We start from the raw sequence: 20,853 nt of genomic DNA on the forward strand, positions 1-20,853 counted from the left end.
AGATCAGCAAAGTTTAATGAGTTTGAGACCAGATCTACTGTATAGTGTGTCACAGATGTGTCTGAACTGTTCACAGTACAGATCATGTGTGTGTGTGTGTGTGATTTGCATTTTTTACAATTTTTTTCAGTTACATCACTACAATGTTTGCAGTGTGGCAGTTTATAGTGATGTCTAGCACTGGGGCATCATGCCATAGACATTTAGCATCATGTCCAACCCAGTCACAATATTCTGACACCAGGCTAATCAGTCCTAACACTGACCTCTTAATGCTGAGCACCAAGTGAGGCAGCTGCTAGTACCATTTTTCAAAGTCTTTGGTATGACTTACCAGGGTCTGAACCTGAGACCTCCGCATCTGAGGCGAACACTCTAGCCACTTAGACCTCTGGAGCAGTATATAGATCTTGCATTTTCGTACAAACTTTAGATCTTCAAACATAACATAAAACAGTATGTTCCAGTCTATATTGTTCTCAGGTGTGCCTCAACGACAGTAAATATAACAAAACTGTATGTTCCAGTCTATGTTGTTCATAGTTATGTATGCCTTAAAGATAGCAAATATAACAAAACCCTTTACATACTACAACAGTCAGTAAAAAAAGAATGTTTTTCAATAAAATCATCTTAGGTCACATATAAGTGACATGTGATCACTGTTATTGGATGCAAGAAAACCTGTCTATAATCTCACAGAAAACAAGTAAAATAACTATACTAAAAATACTTACCTTGATCATTTGTTCTTTCTCTTCTAAAAGTTTCTTCTCTGATGACTGTTGCTTTACCACTTCTCCATGCTGTTGATGAAAGAAAACAGTGTTCACAAACTTGGTATTTTCTACTCGTTCTAATGAGTTCTGTGATAGGTTACATCTCTCTCTCTCTCCCTCTTTCTCTTAATGCATGCATGTACATGCACAGTGAAAAACAGGTATAAATACTGTACATGCATTTCAAATTTATTTTCATGGAAAGAAATCAATATTCATCACTAACACAAGGTGAACTATTATCATGTTCTATGACCCACATATTCATCACTAACACAAGGTGAACTACTGTCATGTTCTATGACCCACATATTCATCACTAACACATGGTGAACTATTATGTTCTATGACACACATATCCATCACTAACACATGGTGAACTATTATGTTCTATGACCCACATATTCATCAATAACACAAGGTGAACTACTGTCACGTTCTATGACCCACATATTCATTGTTCACACAAGGTGAACTATTATATGTTCTATGATACACACATCCATCAACAACAAAAGGTGAACTACTGTCATGTTCTATGACCCACATATTCATCACCAACACATGGTGAACTATTATGTTCTATGACACACATATCCATCACTAACACAAGGTGAACTATTATCATGTTCTATGACCCACACATCACCAACACAAGGTGTACTATTGTCATGTTCTATGACACACATAAACATCCCTAACACAAAGTGAACTATTATTATGTTCTATGACACACATATCCATCACTCACACAAGGTGAACTATTGTCACATTCTATGACCGTCAAAAAAGTTTTCAAACTTCTACTACTGTGAATTTATTTTATTTTTGTATATATCAATTTCTATGGTTATGCAAAATAGGAAATGTTGGAAATTGAGGATTGAGAAAGGGCTGCTAAAGTTGCAATTAAAGAATAATTGTTCTTGTGGTCTTTAAATTTGCTGTATGTAGAAACCATGAAATCTGAAAATATTGTCCCACCACAACAATATTAAGTTCACATTATGAAATAATGTTATACAAATAATGAATTCATACTATCAAATGATGCTATATAAATAACATCACTGTATCAAATGATGTTATACAAATAATGACAGTATCAAATGATGTTATACAAACAATGACAGTATCAAATGATGTTATACAAATAATGACTTCACAGTATTAAATGATGTTATACAAATAATGAATTTACAGAATCAAATGATGTTATACAAATTTGATATTCAAATATGGCATGTAGTTATCGGAAAAATCACTGCTAATAAGTAATTTCTTCCTGACAATAAGTCAGGCAAATACAAATTTGATATTCCTACAAGGCATGTAGTTATTGTACAACTCACTGCTAATAAATAATTTATTCCTAACTATAAAAGTCAGGCAAAGCATTCAACCTGTTCAATAGAAAACTTACTGTTCTGAGAAGTGTGACATGTTCATCTCTCAATTTATTGTACACCTCTTTCATTTTCTTAAATTTTTCTTCATTCTGTTTTGCTTGTTCTGAATAGAAAAAGAAGACTAGTGTCAGTCATAAAATCAACCAGCCATGCATACGTGGATAAGCATAGTAAATCCCTAGGTAACAAACTCACATTTAGCAAATTTTCTGATAAATAAACATACAAATTTAGTCATGATCATATAATCATCTATAAAATATATGATATGCATCATGACTATTTGTACAAAATATTTATAATTCAAAAGACCTGCACTGTTTGCTAACTCACTATAATACTGATCTAGTTCCTCTAACTTTACAATTGTTTATAGCAGTTTTGTTCAAAGATAGTTCCAATTCCCTTCAGCTTCTGTGAGCTTTATATAGCCACCAGCATGCATGCCCAGAGCTTACAAAATACATTTAACTGCAATTTAAAAATATCATAAATTTGTCAAATCATCACATATCGATCTTCTTACTGTACCAGCATTGACAATCTTTTAAACTTTCAATGTATTCTAATCATTTTCTGTAAACTCTCAGCTTTGGAAAGCCTCACATAAGCACCAGCACTTACAATCTATTAAACTTTCAACATGTTCTAATCATTTTATGTAAACTCTCAGCATCTGTAAGCCTCACAGAAGCACCAGCATTGATGATCCTTGATTGAAAACTTTCAATGTCTTGTAATAATTTTCTACTTATTATGAGCTTCAGTAAACTTGATGGAAGTCCAGTATTGACAATCTTTAACAAAAACATTCGACATGTACTCATTTTCTATTTACTCTCAGCTTCTGTAAGCCTCACAGAAACTCCAGCAATTATAATATTTACCAAAAACTTTCAACGTATTGTAATCATATTCTACTTACTCTCAGCTTCTGTAAGCTTCGCAGAGGCACCAGCAAGAATTTTGGCCTCAGCAAGTTGCTTTTGTAAGGAATTATTCTCCTGCATATAAAATGAGTATAAAAAAATAAGATAATCTGAATTGTATGAAAAATGACTCTCCATCAAAACAGCTCTATCTTAATGCATCTAAATAGCTATCTCTTAATGCACCAAAACAGCTGTATCTTAATGCATCAAAACAACTGTCTTAATGCATCAAAACAACTATCTTAATGCATCAAAACAACTGTTTTAATGCAAAAAAAACAGCTGTATCTTAATGTAACAAAACAACTGTCTTAACACACCAATACAGCTGTATTTTAAAGCATCAAAACAACTATCATAATGTATCAAAAATAGCTGTACCTTAATGCTGAAAAATTGCTGTATCTTTGTCTAAATAGCTGTACCTTAATGCTCCAAAACTGCTGTATCTTAATGATTTTTGCAGTTATCTCTCCCCCCCCTCAACATACAAGTCCCCAGTACCCAGTTTCATAACCAGTGGAACGATAAGAATTACACATACACTGTGCATATCTGCAAACCTCACCCAATCATATCATGAAATCGAAAGGTGTAGAGGAATTGGATAACATTACTCAGGCACACACAGGTATTCCAGATGGGTATGTCAACATAATCAACACCTTTGATGAAGTACTCGTGTACACACAGGCATTCCAGATGGGTATGTCAACATAATCAACACCTTTGATGAATTACTCATGCACACACAGATATTCCAGATGGTGGTGGTTGTTGTTGTGGGGTTTAATGCCATCTTTCAGCACAAGATAGGCTATGCATGGCGGCCAGTATTAATGGTGGAGAAAGAACCACTGACCCACAAGAAGCTACTGGCAAGCTTTCTCACATACACACATTGGCCGACATTCCAGATGGGTATGTCAACATAATCAACACCTTTGACGAAAATGTGTTTGGATTAAACAAAAGTATCACAAAAAAATAAAACCAAGGAAACACCCGTATACACAAAGGATGACCACTTGTTTGTGCACTCATTAGCAGAGAAAATGCATCATATCTGGCATAATGCCAGCATATGCCTCATTAAGTGTATACCCATCTTTTTATCAAAAGCATGCACTCTGTTGTAAATACAGAATGTCTTCCACTGCAGCAGTCTAGTACATATCAAATTTTATACCATGGTCTTACATTAATGTGCTGCAAAAATAATTTTAGTCATGCAATACAAAGGGGATCAGGGAAACCCTGCATGCAATACAAAGGGGATCAGGGAAACCCTGCATGCAATATATTGGGAATCAGGGAAACCCTGCATGCAATACAAAGGGGATGAGGGAAACCCTGCATGCAATACAAAGAGGATGAGGGAAACCCTGCATGCAATATATTGGGGATCAGGGAAATCCTGCATGAAATACCAAGAGGATCAGAGAAACCCTGTATGCAATACAAAGGGGATTAGGGAAACCCTGCATGCAATACAAAGGGGATCAGGGAAACGCTGCATGCAATACAAAGGGGATCAGGGAAACCCTGCATGCAATACAAAGGGATCAGGGAAACCCTGCATGCAATACAAAGGGGATCAGGGAAATCCTGTATGCAATACAAAGGGGATCAGGGAAACCCTGCATGCAATACAAAGGGGCATGCAATACAAAGGGATCAGGGAAACCCTCCACAGTCTTGCCTTACTAATGCACATTTTTTTAATTCCTAAACTCCACTTATATAAAATGAAAATACGGGAGATAATTTTAGTGTTTTTCTTTCAAAATCTGATCCATTTATTCAACAATAAACCTAAAGTCATACAACAAACAATGCTTCCCACAAACACAACATCAAGATTCAGGAATGATATTATATTTATTCGTATGTCAATGATACAGCCTGATTTAAATAAAACTATGAAGAACATTTATTGATTCAATTTTTATTTCAGTGTAAATGAAAGTTAAATATTTAATCTATAAATGTTATATTGCTTCTGTGTCAATGTATTGTAATATTTTCAGGTCAGACAAATTTACAGGCTTTATAGTGGATGAATGCAAATATACCCTCTCTGCTGTCAGACAAGTCACAGACTAAACTAAAGCTATTAGTAATGGTAGTAATGGGCGCATTGCTAAGTGCAATGCCTCAATGCTGTCAGACTGGTCAAAGACTAAACTAAAGCTGTCTTTAATGGGTGTGCTCCACTGGCCTGGGACACTGGCAGGGTACACAATCTTCACGATGTTTGCATAAATCAGGTATGTGTATCCAATACACAACTGGCATTATACCAACTCCTCTCCAATTTGTTCTTTACTAGGAATGCCACTCACCTATAGAGGGTTTCATGTTCTTAAATTTGTGGATTCCACTCACCTACAGAGGGTTTCATGTTCTTAAATTTGTGGATTCCACTCACATACAGAGGTGTTCATGTTCTTAAATTTGTGGATTCCACTCACCTATAGAGGGTTTCATGTTCTTAAATTTGTGGATTCCACTCACCTATAGAGGTGTTCATGTTCTTAAATTTGTGGATTCCACTTACCTACAGAGGGTTTCATTTTCTTAAATTTGTGGATTCCACTCACATATAGAGGTGTTCATGTTCTTAAATTTGTGGATTCCACTTACATATAGAGGGTTTCATGTTCTTAAATTTATTTATGGAGTTTGTATTTCACATATTTTTGCAATATATGAAAAACATGCTGATTTTTACAATATTTCAAGCTAGTATATGAAATCTTCCATTTGGAAATGGATCAAAGCATGACATCTTAGGCTGCTTTTTCTGCCCTTTCATTACCTTTTATGCCAACGTGACCATCTGCCCTTCCATTACCCTTTATGCCAATGTGACCATCATGCCCTTTCATCACCCTTTATGCCAATGTGACCATCTGCCCTTCCATTACCCTTTATGCCAATGTGACCATCTGCCCTTTCATTACCCTTTATGCCAATGTGACCATCTGCCCTTCCATTACCCCCTTTATGCCAATGTGACCATCTGCCCTTTCATTACCCTTTATTCCAATGTGACCATCTGCCCTTCCATTACCCTTTATGCCAATGTGACCATCTGCCCTTCCATTACCCTTTAAGCCAATGTGACCATCTGCCCTTTCATTACCCTTTATGCCAATGTGACCATCTGCCCTTCCATTACCCCCTTTATGCCAATGTGACCATCTGCCCTTTCATTACCCTTTATGCCAATGTGACCATCTGCCCTTCCATTACCCTTTATGCCAATGTGACCAACTGCCCTTCCATTACCCTTTATGCCAATGTGACCATCTGCCCTTTCATTACCATTTATGCCAATGTGACAGGCAGCCAACAGTACAGTACACTTTTCACAGACTGCATGAGAATGTCATGTTTATCTAATATCTAGGATTTTAACAGGTTGTGAAATTTCTGTTCAAGGTTTTCAATGCAGAAAAGGAATCTCAAAAGACAATGTGATTTGTTTCTTGACAGGTTTTAATACACTTAAAAACTTTGAGTATGGTGGTAATTTCTGTACTAAATATTGAGGCTTGATTTGACTGAAACCCATCAAATACTTGAAAAATTATTATGCAGAAACCAAAGTTGGGTTTCAAGACATGCAGACAGTGGGAATAACTCCTGTAATGGATCATATGGAAAGCTGAAAAAGCAACTTTCTAAACAGATGGTAGAGAGTGATTGGGTCAATACAGCTGTTGAAGCTGAGTGGCAAGCTGTGGTAGAAGACAGAATGAAGGACAGTCTTTCTCTTTTTGTAGGTCCAGAGAGGAGTTTAGCATTATAGGTCTGCATTGTGATGGGGTGGAGGGCATTTAGAGGCTGGCAACACCCAATAAGTCTCCTCCACCATGGCCTTGAAACTAAATTCCATCCTTTTTATACACAGCTCAGTGTTTTAAAGTTGCCCTGCTGTTGCAGTAGTGATAGAAACTGATCTTTCATTAAGATTCCTGTAAAGGTTTCATACCATCTGTGTCAGAGGAGTGAAGAAATGGACAGATCTCTCATTGAGATCTCAGTACAGCTCTGGTACCAGCCATGTCATATTAGTGGTAAAGTAATGAGCCTATTAATAAGGTCCCTACTGTGTTCCAGAACCAGTCGTGCCATACAAGTGGAAAGACAGAAGAATCTTTCACTAAGTTCCCAATGCAGTTCAATATTGTACAGTCCCATGGACCTGGTACAGTTTTCAGACTTTACCAATCTACAGTCAGAAGGTAATGTACAGCTCAGATGACTGGATGTCATTTTTGGTGGCAGGATAGTATCATACCATCTTAATTCCTCAATTGATTGATCATTAGGATCTGTAATGAAAACCATGCACACTGACTTACAGGCCCAAAGACCATGCTTGGGAAGGCAGGGGGACTTGCTGCAAAGAAAAGGAGATACACTCCCCCATACTATTGTTATTTATAATTAAGGGATGAGAAGAGCCTAGGGACAACTTTTGCCCCAAATTAAAAAACTGCATTGTCAACCCATGCTTCAGGTGATGTATCTGAAGCTCCAGTGATAAATCTAGGTGATGATGAGGACAGTGAAACTTCACAGCGTGGCACCTCCGCTTTTCCACTGATGTTAATGTAGCTGATAGCATTTTCTGTTTGAAAAAGGGGGGGGGGCAACACTGTCGCCCACTAAGCACACGAATGATTCAGTTCCAGGATGAATCCTCTCAAGACATGAGGTTGTTTGATGCTGGACATGATCTGAAGATATGTGGTCCACTATTCTGTGCAAAATGACAACAAAAAAAAACCACAAAGAAAGACCATGTCCATATGGTTAAAATTTAGGAGTGTATTGGACAGATTTTAGGAAGATCTTTGTACTATCTAGACTGATCAACAGTGAAAGCTTCACACTGGTGACACCTGGTGATATCATGGGGAGGTAATGGATCGTTGGACTCTCTCTATACGAAATAGATGAAAAAGACGTTTTTGAAGATTTTGATGACTCAATTTGGTAGGTAGTAAGCTTCCCCCTCCCCCCACTGTTAATGTGATTGGGAAATGTATTTGAAGGAGGAATAAACTTGTTCAGTATCTCATCAATGTTGAAATTTGTCAGAAATTCATCAATTCTTGGTAAACCTAAGCTGTGAAAACAAAACGTAGGAGCATAAATTGAACTCATTTTTGGTTAAAACAACAACAAAAATCCACTAAAGTTATCTTGCAAAGTTGACAAATGGACATGATCACTAAAAGACCTTAGCTAGAGGGGCACCTGTTAATTACAAACCTGACTGCTCTTGCATATTCTATACTGTATACGTCATAGTGGTATATTAGCAGATTTTTCTTTGAGGATATATTTTGTCTCCAGGTGACTGATGCAAGTATCCCTTTTATCGCACTGAAAGTCTATGTGAAACAGACGACTAAAACTTTTATATACAGACTATATTATAAGTAATATTCATTATATCAATACTTCAGAAGTTGTTAATAAACAAGCAACAGAATTTTAATACATTTTTACTTTTGTTTTACAGGATGGAAGCTTAAAGTACCTAAATTAGTGGCTTGAGGAAATATAACTGTCATCAGTCACTGTTACATGCCCAGTTTGTAGCAACTGTGAAATCCATAAAGATTAGTAACCCCATAAAAACACAGTGAGCTCACAGATGGACATACATCTGCAATGTGACCTAAAAGATTCAATTTTTAAACATCTTCAAACCCACCTTTAAGGCCTTATCTGCAGACACACGGAGTTCCGACAAAATCTTTTCTAATTTTGAGATTTCTTCTTTTAGAGTTGCAATTGTTCTTTGGTCCTAAAAACAAATAAAAAATATTTTATAAACATCTATTGCAAATAATGGAATGTCTGACATAATTATTCAAATGATAAAATTATTCAATGAGAAATTTTAACCAAAATCTTGATTACAACAATGTTGATTACAACATAGCTGATTCAACAATGTTGATTAGAACAATGTTGGCACAAGATGTGACTATGTCTATGCATACCACTAAAGTTGGCTTGACAATAAAAATGTTATAAATGCTGAGAACTCTAAGTATCAAAATGCATCTGTATGTAACTTGCTTGATATGTGTACCAAGTCTGGCTGAAATGTCTCAGATAATTCTATAGTTAACTTTTATGGACAGACAAATAGACAGACAGGAAGAAAGAAGGACACAGCATTAGCTATATCCCACCCACCCTAATAGATATGAATGAATGAATACTGGTACTTCCCACTATACACCTAAATCCTACCCACCCTAATATATGAACAAATTAATACAGGTACTCCCACTATACACCTATATCCTACCCACCCTATTACATGAATGAATACAGATACTCCCCCACCATACACCTATATCCCACCAACCCTAATATATGATTGAATGAAAAATGTAAAATCTCATTTTTACATTATTACTTGTGCCCATGCCCAGCCAGCCACAAGAGATGTACATGGCTCTGCTGAGCATCTCCGCTGCTGCTAGCTGCTACAGAACAGTGTCAACCCATCTTTATGCTGTATTCATAGTATTCTGATCCCATCTTCATGATTGAACTCTATCATTATGTACAATACACTATGTGCCAAATTTATCTAAGGCCTTCAAAATATTTCCACACCATTCAATTGCTTTAAGAATGTTATAAACCATGTTTTTGGGGTTTATTATTGTATATTTTCAATTGCAATTAAAAGTACAAAACTTAGCTTTATATCTGCTAAACCCTGTTAAAATTTATTTTGCCTATGTGCACATATCCCCATTCTAATACTTTAATTACCATGGGAATAATTGCTTTACTATATGTATTTTCAATATACTTTTGATGCATGCTCTCTGACATTAGAAGGATATACCTGCAAATGTATGGGTTGATGAACCAATGAACACAGGAATGAAAACGCACATTTTTACAGCAGAGAAACAGAATCACAGTCTGGCCTGTGATAACAAGCAAAGAGACAGGATAAATGCTGCTGTCATCCAAAGGGTTAACTTTGGAATAAATCTTTTTGATAAAAATATTCTGGCTATGGCCTAACAGTTCTTGTCAAAATATTCCCAAAGTCCCTCTATTGGTCTTTGTGAATCCACCTGTAACATTTATTTAAACCGTTAATCAAAAATCTCCAGGAGTTTGGCATATATTGAGCAAAATATTCACAGAATTTTTCTTAATGTAAATACAACATGACAGTGTATCTTTGAAACTGCATATAAGTAAAATGTTTATACTGCTAATATTCTGAGTTTATTAAGTTACAAAATTTGAAGAGGCAAAAATGCTTTGATTTACAGAAAAAAGTGGAAGTTGCATATTAAACCAATCTGGGTTTTTTCATCCATATTTAATTCTCGGTATATTTTACATAATATTTGAATGATTTGGCATTAATGATGGATGTATTTTAGAAGAGATGTTTACTACAAACAACATAACAAAAATAAAAATTTCAAAACTTTTCTTGAAGTGCGTGATTTAACTTCACTTTTACCTCTGCTTTCACCCTTTCCAATTCTGCTCTCAATGCTCGCACTTCTTTTGTTAGTCTCTCTATCAACAGATCTCTGAAAACAAAAAATGTGTCAGATCAAACAATATTTCATTCAACTGTTTAATATTGTGATTTTAAAATGTGATTTTAAAAACAAACAAAAAGTTCCACTAAAACCTACTTCTCAACAGCATCCTAATCTTGAGCTACCCCTGCCATATGACTTGCAAAACTTTAATGCTAATGCAAAACCAGAAAACAAGGTTCATAAAGTGATCAATTCAAATTGTTTAAGCTCATATCATACAGAATAGGACACAGAACTAACTTTTACTTATGTCACTGTTACAATTTTTGTTACAAAAAATACATTAAAAAAATATTTTTGATGTTTACATAACCATCTGAAGCAAAACTACAGAAAATATTGGAAACACACAGAATGAATTGCTTTAACGAGTTAAGAAGACTTTTTTAAGTCTGAGTAATAAAAAGCTAATTGGCTTGGGTTATTTACAAACAGAATCCATCATATACGCTGGTGTAAAATGGGGAAAACATACCAGAAGGTCAGATTCAGTGTCATCATAGCTGCCAACCCCAGAGTACAAAAATACTGACTGCTTATGACAAAAATACTGATTTTCCGGAACAAATTCTGATTTTTAAAACTTGAATTCATATGTAACTTATTTACAACATCTACAACCATTAGCGAAGCAACTTAATTGATGTCAAAGATCCATGTGTTGCACTCCTGCACCTTCTGAATGAACATCTTGTTCCATTTGGGTGACCCTTCAGATGGTGCAAGAGTGCAACACACACTCAAACACAGGCTGTTTATAGGAGCTTTTACCATACCTTGTTTTTTAAAATGATTATCAATTCCAATGTATCATCTTTCATTGATGATCTGAATTCTGTGCAATTGTTTTTACTGAACAGTTTTCCTTCTAGCACACGAATAATAATTTGCAATTTTACTGTATGGAAAAAGTGTGCAAAATAAATTCTCTGCAACACTAGTAATTGAGGAAGGTTCCTTTTGAAAAGAAATTAAGTAACCGAAACTTTGATAGAATTACATCAAGGTTCTCTCTGGCATTTATAAACGTCCCAAGGTCAGGATGAGTTGTTGATGATGAAGCAGCAAGCAGATGTTTATTAGCTTTTCAAGCTGTTTTATGTAATTGGTGCATCCATGCCCAACAGCAAAATCACAATTACACAATTTGCAAAACTCAAGGTTTTCTCCTTTACTAGACAATTTTATAAATCTAAACAGGACGGCACAGTTGTCCTTCCAGTTCTGTTTTCTTTTCTTTGTTGGAGTAAATCCTACATATCCTGCTTTCCTTTTCGACATGATCTGAAGCTGAATACCATGAAGATGAGATACAGCAATAGCAGCAACTGTTTGTGCAATCCAATAACGTTGTTAAAGACTGGCATGGTAGCTTCAGTTTCCAATGAACCAATCATATTTTAGAACTTGATATCCCTACATCCATGTGATATATTTACTCTCAGAATGGAACGGGGTGCCCATTATAAACAAAAAATTGCAAGGAATTTTTTATTAACAAACATATTTTTAGCAAGAAAAACATTCAGCCATATTCGGGTTCAAAATATGAGACAAATATGGAAAAAACGGGACACTTGGCAGCTATGTGTCATGAATGCAGCTTTGCCATGTATGAACTGGGAATATTTTATGTGAGGGTTGGAATCATGAATACACCTTTCCCATGTATGAATTTGGGATATCTTGCCCATGTCAGATTCGTTGGCCTGAATGAGGCTTTACCAAATTCCTGCTTAAAACTCTAACAGTGAGAATGGAATTTTCCTCTTCTTAAGTTGTATAATCCCACATTACAATCTTAATACTTAAGTCCACCATTATAATCTTAATACTTAAGTCCAACAATATAGTCTTAATACTTAAGTCCACCATTATAATCTTAATAAATTTAATGTTGTTGAAAATAAATTACAGTATGTTGCAAATGTAACAGACACAATCTGGATCACTGGCATGATGCGGTAAATTTTACATTATGTGAAATACACATGGGATTAGCCTAAAACACATGGCTTTCTTTCAAATGCAAACTGTTAAAAAAATGAGAGTAATGCCTATTACCTTTCATCCACCTCCGGAACAATAGGTCCCCCATTGAAACTAAAATTTGAAGGTCTTAAAGTCTCTTGCGGCTGCAAATGAAGAAGATGATATACAGTAAAAATGTTTTGTTCTTTTGTTCTTTTAAATTTTTCATTTTATTAATTTTATTTTAGCAATGCATAAGACCTGGTCTGCAGGAAAGAAGAGATCTTAAACTTAGAATTCAAAATCCAGCAAAGGTAAAGAAAATTTAAGTTAAGCTCAAATATATCTTCTATAACCTTATTCAGGGTTAGGTTCAAGTAATAAAAAGGTCAGGAATACCCTATTATTTGTAGTCCCAAGTACCTGTCATGTTTCAGTAATAGTAGATGATTTTTAATTTTGAAGTTTTAAAGGAGACCAGAAACCAATGGAAATATAGAATAATAATAAAAGTACTATAGCAGAAAACCTTATTCTGAAGTATCATCTGCGACCGTAATGCCAATATTGAAATATTGGCCTATCTTCTAGGAGCTGAATTTCCGTGACCTCGTATGCAAAATTTCCGCGCCTATTCGGTTACTTTCGGGATGTGACGTCATAGTAGCGACTCCAGCAACCCAAGTGGCAGTTGCCATAGTAAAAGACAATACCGTTTTGCGTTGCTTACGGGTGTAATAGAACATTAAGAAAAGCCTGTGGACATATTTTTTTTCTTTTTCGAAAGATAAAGGCATCATGAAAGAATGGGTACATTATTACAAACGAGTCGATTTCAAAGCAACACCATATAGCACTATGTGCTCGTTACATTTCTCAAAAGAATGTTACGAGAGGGATCATGAAAAAATAGCAGCTCAAAGATACGCAAATGCTAGGCCTAGACTAAAAGTTGGCGCTGTTCAAGACATACCTTTGGACATTTTAAATCCTGGGAAAAGAGTTAAACGTGTGAGTTACGAAAATACGCAGAAGGACGAGTAAGTGACCGCAAAATGCAACAATCAATCCACATACCTTTTATCTAAAACAGCAGTGCTAAAAACAAATCTGATAGCCCGACACCCTGGGCCCCTTCTGGTTTTAGTTCCGGCCCATCCTGTATTCAAAGTGAGGTGCCCGTCAGGCTTGTCGAAACAAAAATTGTTTGCCTGAGGAAACTTTGATCGCGCTGGTGAAATGAGTAAATGTATTTTCAAGATGTTGACATACATGCCTTAACACGGCACAATCTAAATCAAATCACCACTGTCCTAGGTGAAATTTAGATTTGATTTTAATCAAATGGAAGCTTTGCTAAAAATAATATTCTAAAAGTCGTGTTTCGAGAAAACACAATTTTCAGTAATCTTAAAAAAATTAATTTTTTTTAAAAAAATGCATTGTTTACATGTAGTATGCATAAACCGTAATCTGTATTAATTGGAACTGATATAAAACTATTCCTTGGGCAGTTTAAAAAGCAGCGATTAAAAAAAAAGGTCAAAGTTTCACATTAACTGTCTGACAATAGAACGGGGGGGGGGACTATTGACACACGCACCCCCCTTGCCCCAATGTGCGACCGCCCATTTGACATGCCTTTTCTCGCTGTGATACGCCTTATTATTCCCCCATGACAAGCCCCTTTTGCATATTCTGGTCAGTTCTGGCTAAATTGCAAAATAGCTTAAGTTTTGATTTAAGTACGCAAACAATAAAGCCGGTGTGACTAATGAACAGAATCCTTATCATTGCATTGATCTTGTGAAAAGGACTGCCCTTCGGACATACTTCAAAGAAACCATGTTCGACAGTGTGTGTATGTGTAAGTACCAGCAATAGATTACCAAATAAACGATGCATATTTTGTTGTTACTTACGATGCCATGGACTTCATTTTAACAGTTCAAATCTGCAGTCACAAGTTACCGTACATGTGGCAACTGTATTTCTCAAGTTTTATGCCCCACCTTATTTCCTTTGGTTTAAGTCTTAATGCATGTAACACTGTTTGCTGAATAAAATATTTATTCAGAATTAGTTCTTTAGGGCCACATATACTGCATGGTATATTTTGTTTTATTCCTTGTAATTTAATCATGGTAATTAAACTTTTCATATACGGTAGAGGAATGTCAGGTGTTAACTGGCCGAGTTTCTTTGGCGGAAATGGAGATGCGATTTTGTTTGCAGAGAAAATTTCAACGTGATCATTCCTTTAAGCTAATTGGTGACAATTTTATTCTTTTAATTATTTTTTTTTTACTATAGTACTGTTGTAGTTGTTTAAAAAATCTGAAATTTACTTGAATAATGTTTAATCTTCACGTTCTATTTACTGAAGAAGAAAAAAAAAACTGTTGTGTGATATTAATTATTTCGTCCAGTGCCGGGTTTAGACGTGTGTGCGTGTGATTTGAATTTTTAACGTAGCTTTAACAATTTTTCAGTCATATCGCTACTATGTCGGCAGTGTGGCAGTTTCGACTGTGGATTGCATACGTTATATTTAAAAATGGTTTGGGGTGGGTTTTTTTTCTTCTGACAAATGAAAATTGACAGACATAATGTAATAATCGGGACTTCGCTGCGCAAAATTGAGAGATATTACGAGATCGGGATGTAGATGAGGAAATACTCCCAAAATCGGGAGGTTTTTCTCCCGGCTTGAGAATTGACATGTATGAACTGTCCGGGCTTGTGGAATTTCATTCAGGACTTTAGTTTATTTAAGACACCAGCCCGGGGCCTGTGCCTAACAAATTTCTTTTAGCACTTACCAGTACAGTACATAAACTATTATATCAAACTGCAGATTCAACTTTTGAATGTGCAACCCAAATGTGGTCTCCTGTCTGCCTCGCTCGCCAATGTTTATGTTTGTATTCGAGGACTGGCTAGTATAGCGTCACGGTACCACGTGATCTGTCTTCTCATCAAAACTCGGAAAAACTCGGCAATTTACGGAATCGTGGTATCTTCCACGCAATATAATCACTACCCGCTTACGATATTTAATTTATAAACATTGGAGTCGAATTAAAATCTGTAGAGAATTACATACGTAAAAGGAAAATTTTGATTTCTAGTCTCCTTTAAGTCTGGGTTTAATTTTTGTGACTGCAGGGTAAAAGTTGAACACTTTGAATTTAAGACAATATTTAAAAAAACTGAGTTAAAAAGCATGAAATTTTGAAGTAAGTGTGGTTAAATGGCTGAATATCAACAGAGTATGTTAGCATTCTAACATAAACAAGGAAAGCAAATAAGAACAAGTCAAAATGTAGGTTATGTGTAAAAAATGATTTTGCAGTTGCTGCAAGCAGCTTAACTAAATCGTATCACACATTTTGCATCTAATGAACACTGAACACTGATTTAAAATCATATCATAAATTTTGTCTCTAATGAACAATAATTTAAAAATGTATAAAAAAATTTGTTTCTAACGAATATTAATTTAAAATCATATAAAAAATCTGATATGTGGACATTAAGTTATAGTCCTCTTCACGCAAAAAGAAGTTAGTCATTTTGCTTACTACTGTTTCCATGCTCATTGGACAGAGCCATCACAAGTTTTTCCCAGGGCTAGATAAACTTATTTTATCTTAGGGGTAAGTAAAATCACCTTGCTCATTTGTCCCATCATTCACTTTGATGATATTGATGCACATATTCAAATGCACACATCATACATAGACCTTCACTATGCTGCAGTTTTCCCAAAACATAAAGCATTTAATATGAAGAAGAAAAAAATCATCCCCAAGTGTGTATGAAATTGGAAAATTTATCATATATATACTCGCATACAAGTCACACCAAGCTACAAACATATACTCACATACAAGTCACAAAAAACCGTAAACATATATACTCACATACAAGTCACACCAAACTACAAACATATACTCCATACAGGTCACACCAAAATACAAACATATGTACTCACATACAAGTCACACCAAACTACAAACATATACTCCATACAGGTCACACCAAAATACAAAAATATATACTCGCATACCAGTCACACCAAACTTCAAAAATACATACTCACATACAAGTCACACCAAGTTACAAACATATATACTCACATACAAGTCACACAAAAAACATAAACATACATACTCACATACAAGTCACACCAAGCTACAAACATATACTCCAAACAGGTCACACCAAACTACAAACATTTATATTCACATACAAATCACACCAAGCCACAATCACATATACTCACATATAAGTCACACCAAACTAAAAGCATATATACTTGCATACAAGTCACACCAAACTACAAGCATACAGTAGTCCCCCTCTTGAACGGCCCCCCTGACCAGCAGCCACCCGCTCCTTACGGCCAGAATCTGTTGGCACCGACGAGTTTGTGTTCAAAAGTACCCCTCGCGAAAGGCCACCAGGCTAACGCGACCAGCATATTAGTGCAAAATTGTAAAATTTACCCCTCACAAGCAGCCGCATTTTATTTGAATATGTATCCAGAACAAGTATTTTATTCATAATGTGTGTTAAGTAATCCGATTTCTGTTTCCCGATGTCAGGTTTTCGTTACTGAAAGAAGTGTTGAGTAAAGTACATTTACCACTAAGGTTAATATTGTATCATTTACGCCTCACGAGAAGCCAAATTTATTCCATAAAAACTGAGAAAGACTCAAATTTTAATCCATACAAAAGGGTACATACATGTAATCCAATTAGCCTTACTGCTGTGTTATCATAAGATGTCCGGTTTCGTCACTCTGATAATTGTTAAAGTTACAATTATTGAACAGTAGTAACAGCTGAGAAGTGGCAGTAAGATGTCCGGTTTCGTCACTCTGATAATTGTTAAAGTTACAATTATTGAACAGTAGTAACAGCTGAGAAGTGGCAGTATCGATGAATACCCAAGTCAGCAGGAAAATGGTTTGGTAGCCTTTATGGCTTCCTAAGTAAGATGTTGAGATTGTTCACTTTGATAATCAGTGGCTATTACTACTGACAATAATTGTCAAAATTACGAATCCTAGCAGCCGCGAGGTCAAATCTGAGTGATGTTAATGGTACATATTGAAGCCGTTTTGGCTTCTCTCACTCAGTTTCAAGAAATGTATAAAAACAATAGGGTACCAGACTGCGACTAACGAATCACGTGACAAGATCACTTCCTTTAAAAACACACGGCAATTTGTTTAGATGAATACAAAATTGTTTTATCAGTATTGTAGTTGGCAACATGAATAAATTACTGCAAAAAGATCAACATGTCATCGAGGAAAATAAAAATTCTCAGTTTAGAGGAGAACGTGAAAGTAATTCAACTGATGGGGGGGGGGTCGTCGAGTATCCTTGCAGAAAACTAATGTCGGGAAGACTCAGATAAACAGTATCGTGAAAGATAATGAAACAATTCTGCAAAAGTGGAAAGGTGAAATGGACGGAGAAAGGAAGATTGTTTGAGCCAGGAGACGTTTGTATCCTGATTTGAATGACAAGAAAAAGCAAACATTTTGTCAGTTGAATTGGGATATGACGACCGCAAGTAACGGATGGTTGCACAGATTTCAAGTACGACACAATATCAAGTGTTCTGTCCTTAGTGGCGAATCGGCTGATGTTAATAATGAAGTTGTCAAAGATTGGAACAAAACGCTAAATGATATATGCAGGGGATATGACAGCAAGGATATTTTTAATGTGATGAGACTGGTTTGTTTTTTAGACTGTTACCAAGAAAGTGACAGATGATGTGAACTGTAACATAATTATAAAGACAGTTTTAAAACTATATCAATGGTTATTCATAGCAATCTTTTGAAAATGATGACAAAGTTTGTTTTACATTTATTTCACATCATGCATGTGATTTTTTAATTAAAATATTAAATATTTAAAATTAAATGTACTTGTGACTTTTTTCATATGTATTTACTATTCACATTTGTCATCCCCCTCTAGAAAGGCCACCCGCATTATAAGGCCACTTCCCTGATGCATTAGGGGTGGCCTTATAAGAGGGGGACTACTGAATATACTTGCATACAAGTCACACCAAACTACAAGCATATATACTTGCATACAAGTCACACCAAACCACAAGCATATATACTCACATACAAGTCATACCAAACTACAAGCATATATACTTGCATACAAGTCACACCAAACTACAAGCATATATACTTCCATACAAGTCACACCAAACTACAAGCATATATACTTGCATACAAGTTGCACCAAACTAGAAACAAATACTGTATTTGCTGGCCTATAAGTCGCTGTAGAGTGTAAGTCGAATCAGCAAATTTGGCAAACTTTCCATCCTTCTCCTTATATAAGTCAATGGTGAGTAAGAGATGAGACCAGATCAACACTTCTGATTGTGTTTTTCACTTCATTCCACACAGCCTCGCGATTTTAATCCTACCTGTAACTCAGTAACCTTTCCAGTCAGGATCATTAAATATAACTAAAAGTACCTAATTTGTTTCACAGGAAGTATTTTAAATGTATTATGTACTTTTAGCTATATATGTTGTTGTTGTTGTTGTAGGGTTTAACGCCATTTTCAGCACACGATAGGCTATACATGGCGACCAGTATTAATGGTGGAGGAAGAACTCAGGAAAACCCCGTAAAGAACCACCGACCCACGAGAAGCTACTGGCAAGCTTTCTCACATACCCACATTGGCTGAATCCGAGACTCGAACCCACACAGAGGTGTGATGGCATTGAACCGTAATGGAGAGCACTTTAGACCACTTGGCCACTCAGGGCCCCTTAGCTATATATAATGATGCTGACCTGAAAATTTATCGAGTTACAGAAAGAATAAAACTCAAGATGCTGTGTGGAATTAAAGTATAATAACTTTTGGTTTCATAATTTTAAAAGTATCACTGTATGCTATTTCAGATTACCAGCAATAGGGAAATTGCATCATTAATACTAAAATGCATTTTCCAGGGTGGGGGGTGGAGGGGAAGAGAGATAGAGAGAAGGATGCATATGTATTCCATTGCATTTTTCTTTGTGCACCTCATGATCAAAATAAAATATGGTCCGATATGAGAGAGAGAGAGAGAGAAAGAGAAAGAGAAAGAATGTTCAGCTCTTCGTGAATTTTTTGTTCTTTTTTTTTTTTCTTATTGCCACCGTGTTGCTGACACTTTTGTCAAAGAGAGAAACTATTAATAAATGAAACAGTAAATGTAAACTATGAAAATTCATACCATACTCCTTCAGGGTTTATATATTCACAATAGTTATGTCCATATAGTCTCCATTAGGTTAAATCCCAAGAATGACCATTTTGCAAGCTAATTTTCTTTGCAAGTATAACAACCTCTCCATTCCCAACAAAAAAGATTTTGTTTAAAGTACATGTACTCTTCCTGTACTTAGGCGGCAACTGTTCTTGATCCTTGCTCATGCCAGATGTAGCTTAAATTGGTGTCGGTTCCATCGGCAAGTTAAAAAATGTCACTGGCTGTGAAATTTACAATAGTAACCACCTGGCATTTCCTTTAACTATATGGTACGGTATTCATATTACCCATCGGTAGCCTGACTTCCCTATTGGTAGCCTTGCTAATCTGATCTGGTCTGCAAAATCTTGACCTCCAACAGGTGTTATCTTGGAATGATCGAATACTGCCATAGCATATTTAATTAGTATTTATTTACCACTACAAAGCCCTGTGATTCTTTTAATAATGGAAGTGGAAACAAAAATTAGAAGGAATTGCTAAATTGGTATTAATTGATAATGGAATATATTTCTGCACTTGTACACAAGTAAAATCAGTCATCAGGTAAGTGAACAATACAGATTTACAATCGTGAAGACATCTCTGTCTGTCTGTCTCTCTCTCTCTCAATGTGGTATACTGATTATTTAATCATTAGGTGCAAGAAGAAAATTGTGATGGAATAGGTCTTTGTCATGGTTATTCATCTTCTAACTTGTAAATTCAAACGCAAATATATTAAATATAAACAACATATATTACAAACAACATACAAGTGCATGCTGCTTTAGCGCAATTACATCTAAGTTAATTTTTAATACTGACAATCATGTAATTG

The 20,853-nt window shown here is 35.6% G+C and overlaps 1 protein-coding gene across 1 annotated transcript in view; it reads right to left on the reverse strand.

Annotated features, from left to right (window-relative positions):
• Window positions 1-20,853, reverse strand: part of LOC149777425 (huntingtin-interacting protein 1-like) — a 134,581-nt gene that overhangs the window by 63,270 nt on the left and 50,458 nt on the right. The window contains 6 exon segments of the mRNA XM_089942046.1: window positions 738-806; window positions 2,203-2,291; window positions 3,114-3,192; window positions 8,858-8,950; window positions 10,655-10,727; window positions 12,807-12,877. Coding sequence (XP_089798172.1) covers window positions 738-806; window positions 2,203-2,291; window positions 3,114-3,192; window positions 8,858-8,950; window positions 10,655-10,727; window positions 12,807-12,877 — 474 coding nt within the window.

The sequence above is a fragment of the Sinohyriopsis cumingii genome, chromosome 18, assembly GCF_028554795.1.
Source record: "Sinohyriopsis cumingii isolate HCF-2022 chromosome 18, ASM2855479v2, whole genome shotgun sequence".
Classification (NCBI taxonomy): domain Eukaryota; kingdom Metazoa; phylum Mollusca; class Bivalvia; order Unionida; family Unionidae; genus Sinohyriopsis; species Sinohyriopsis cumingii.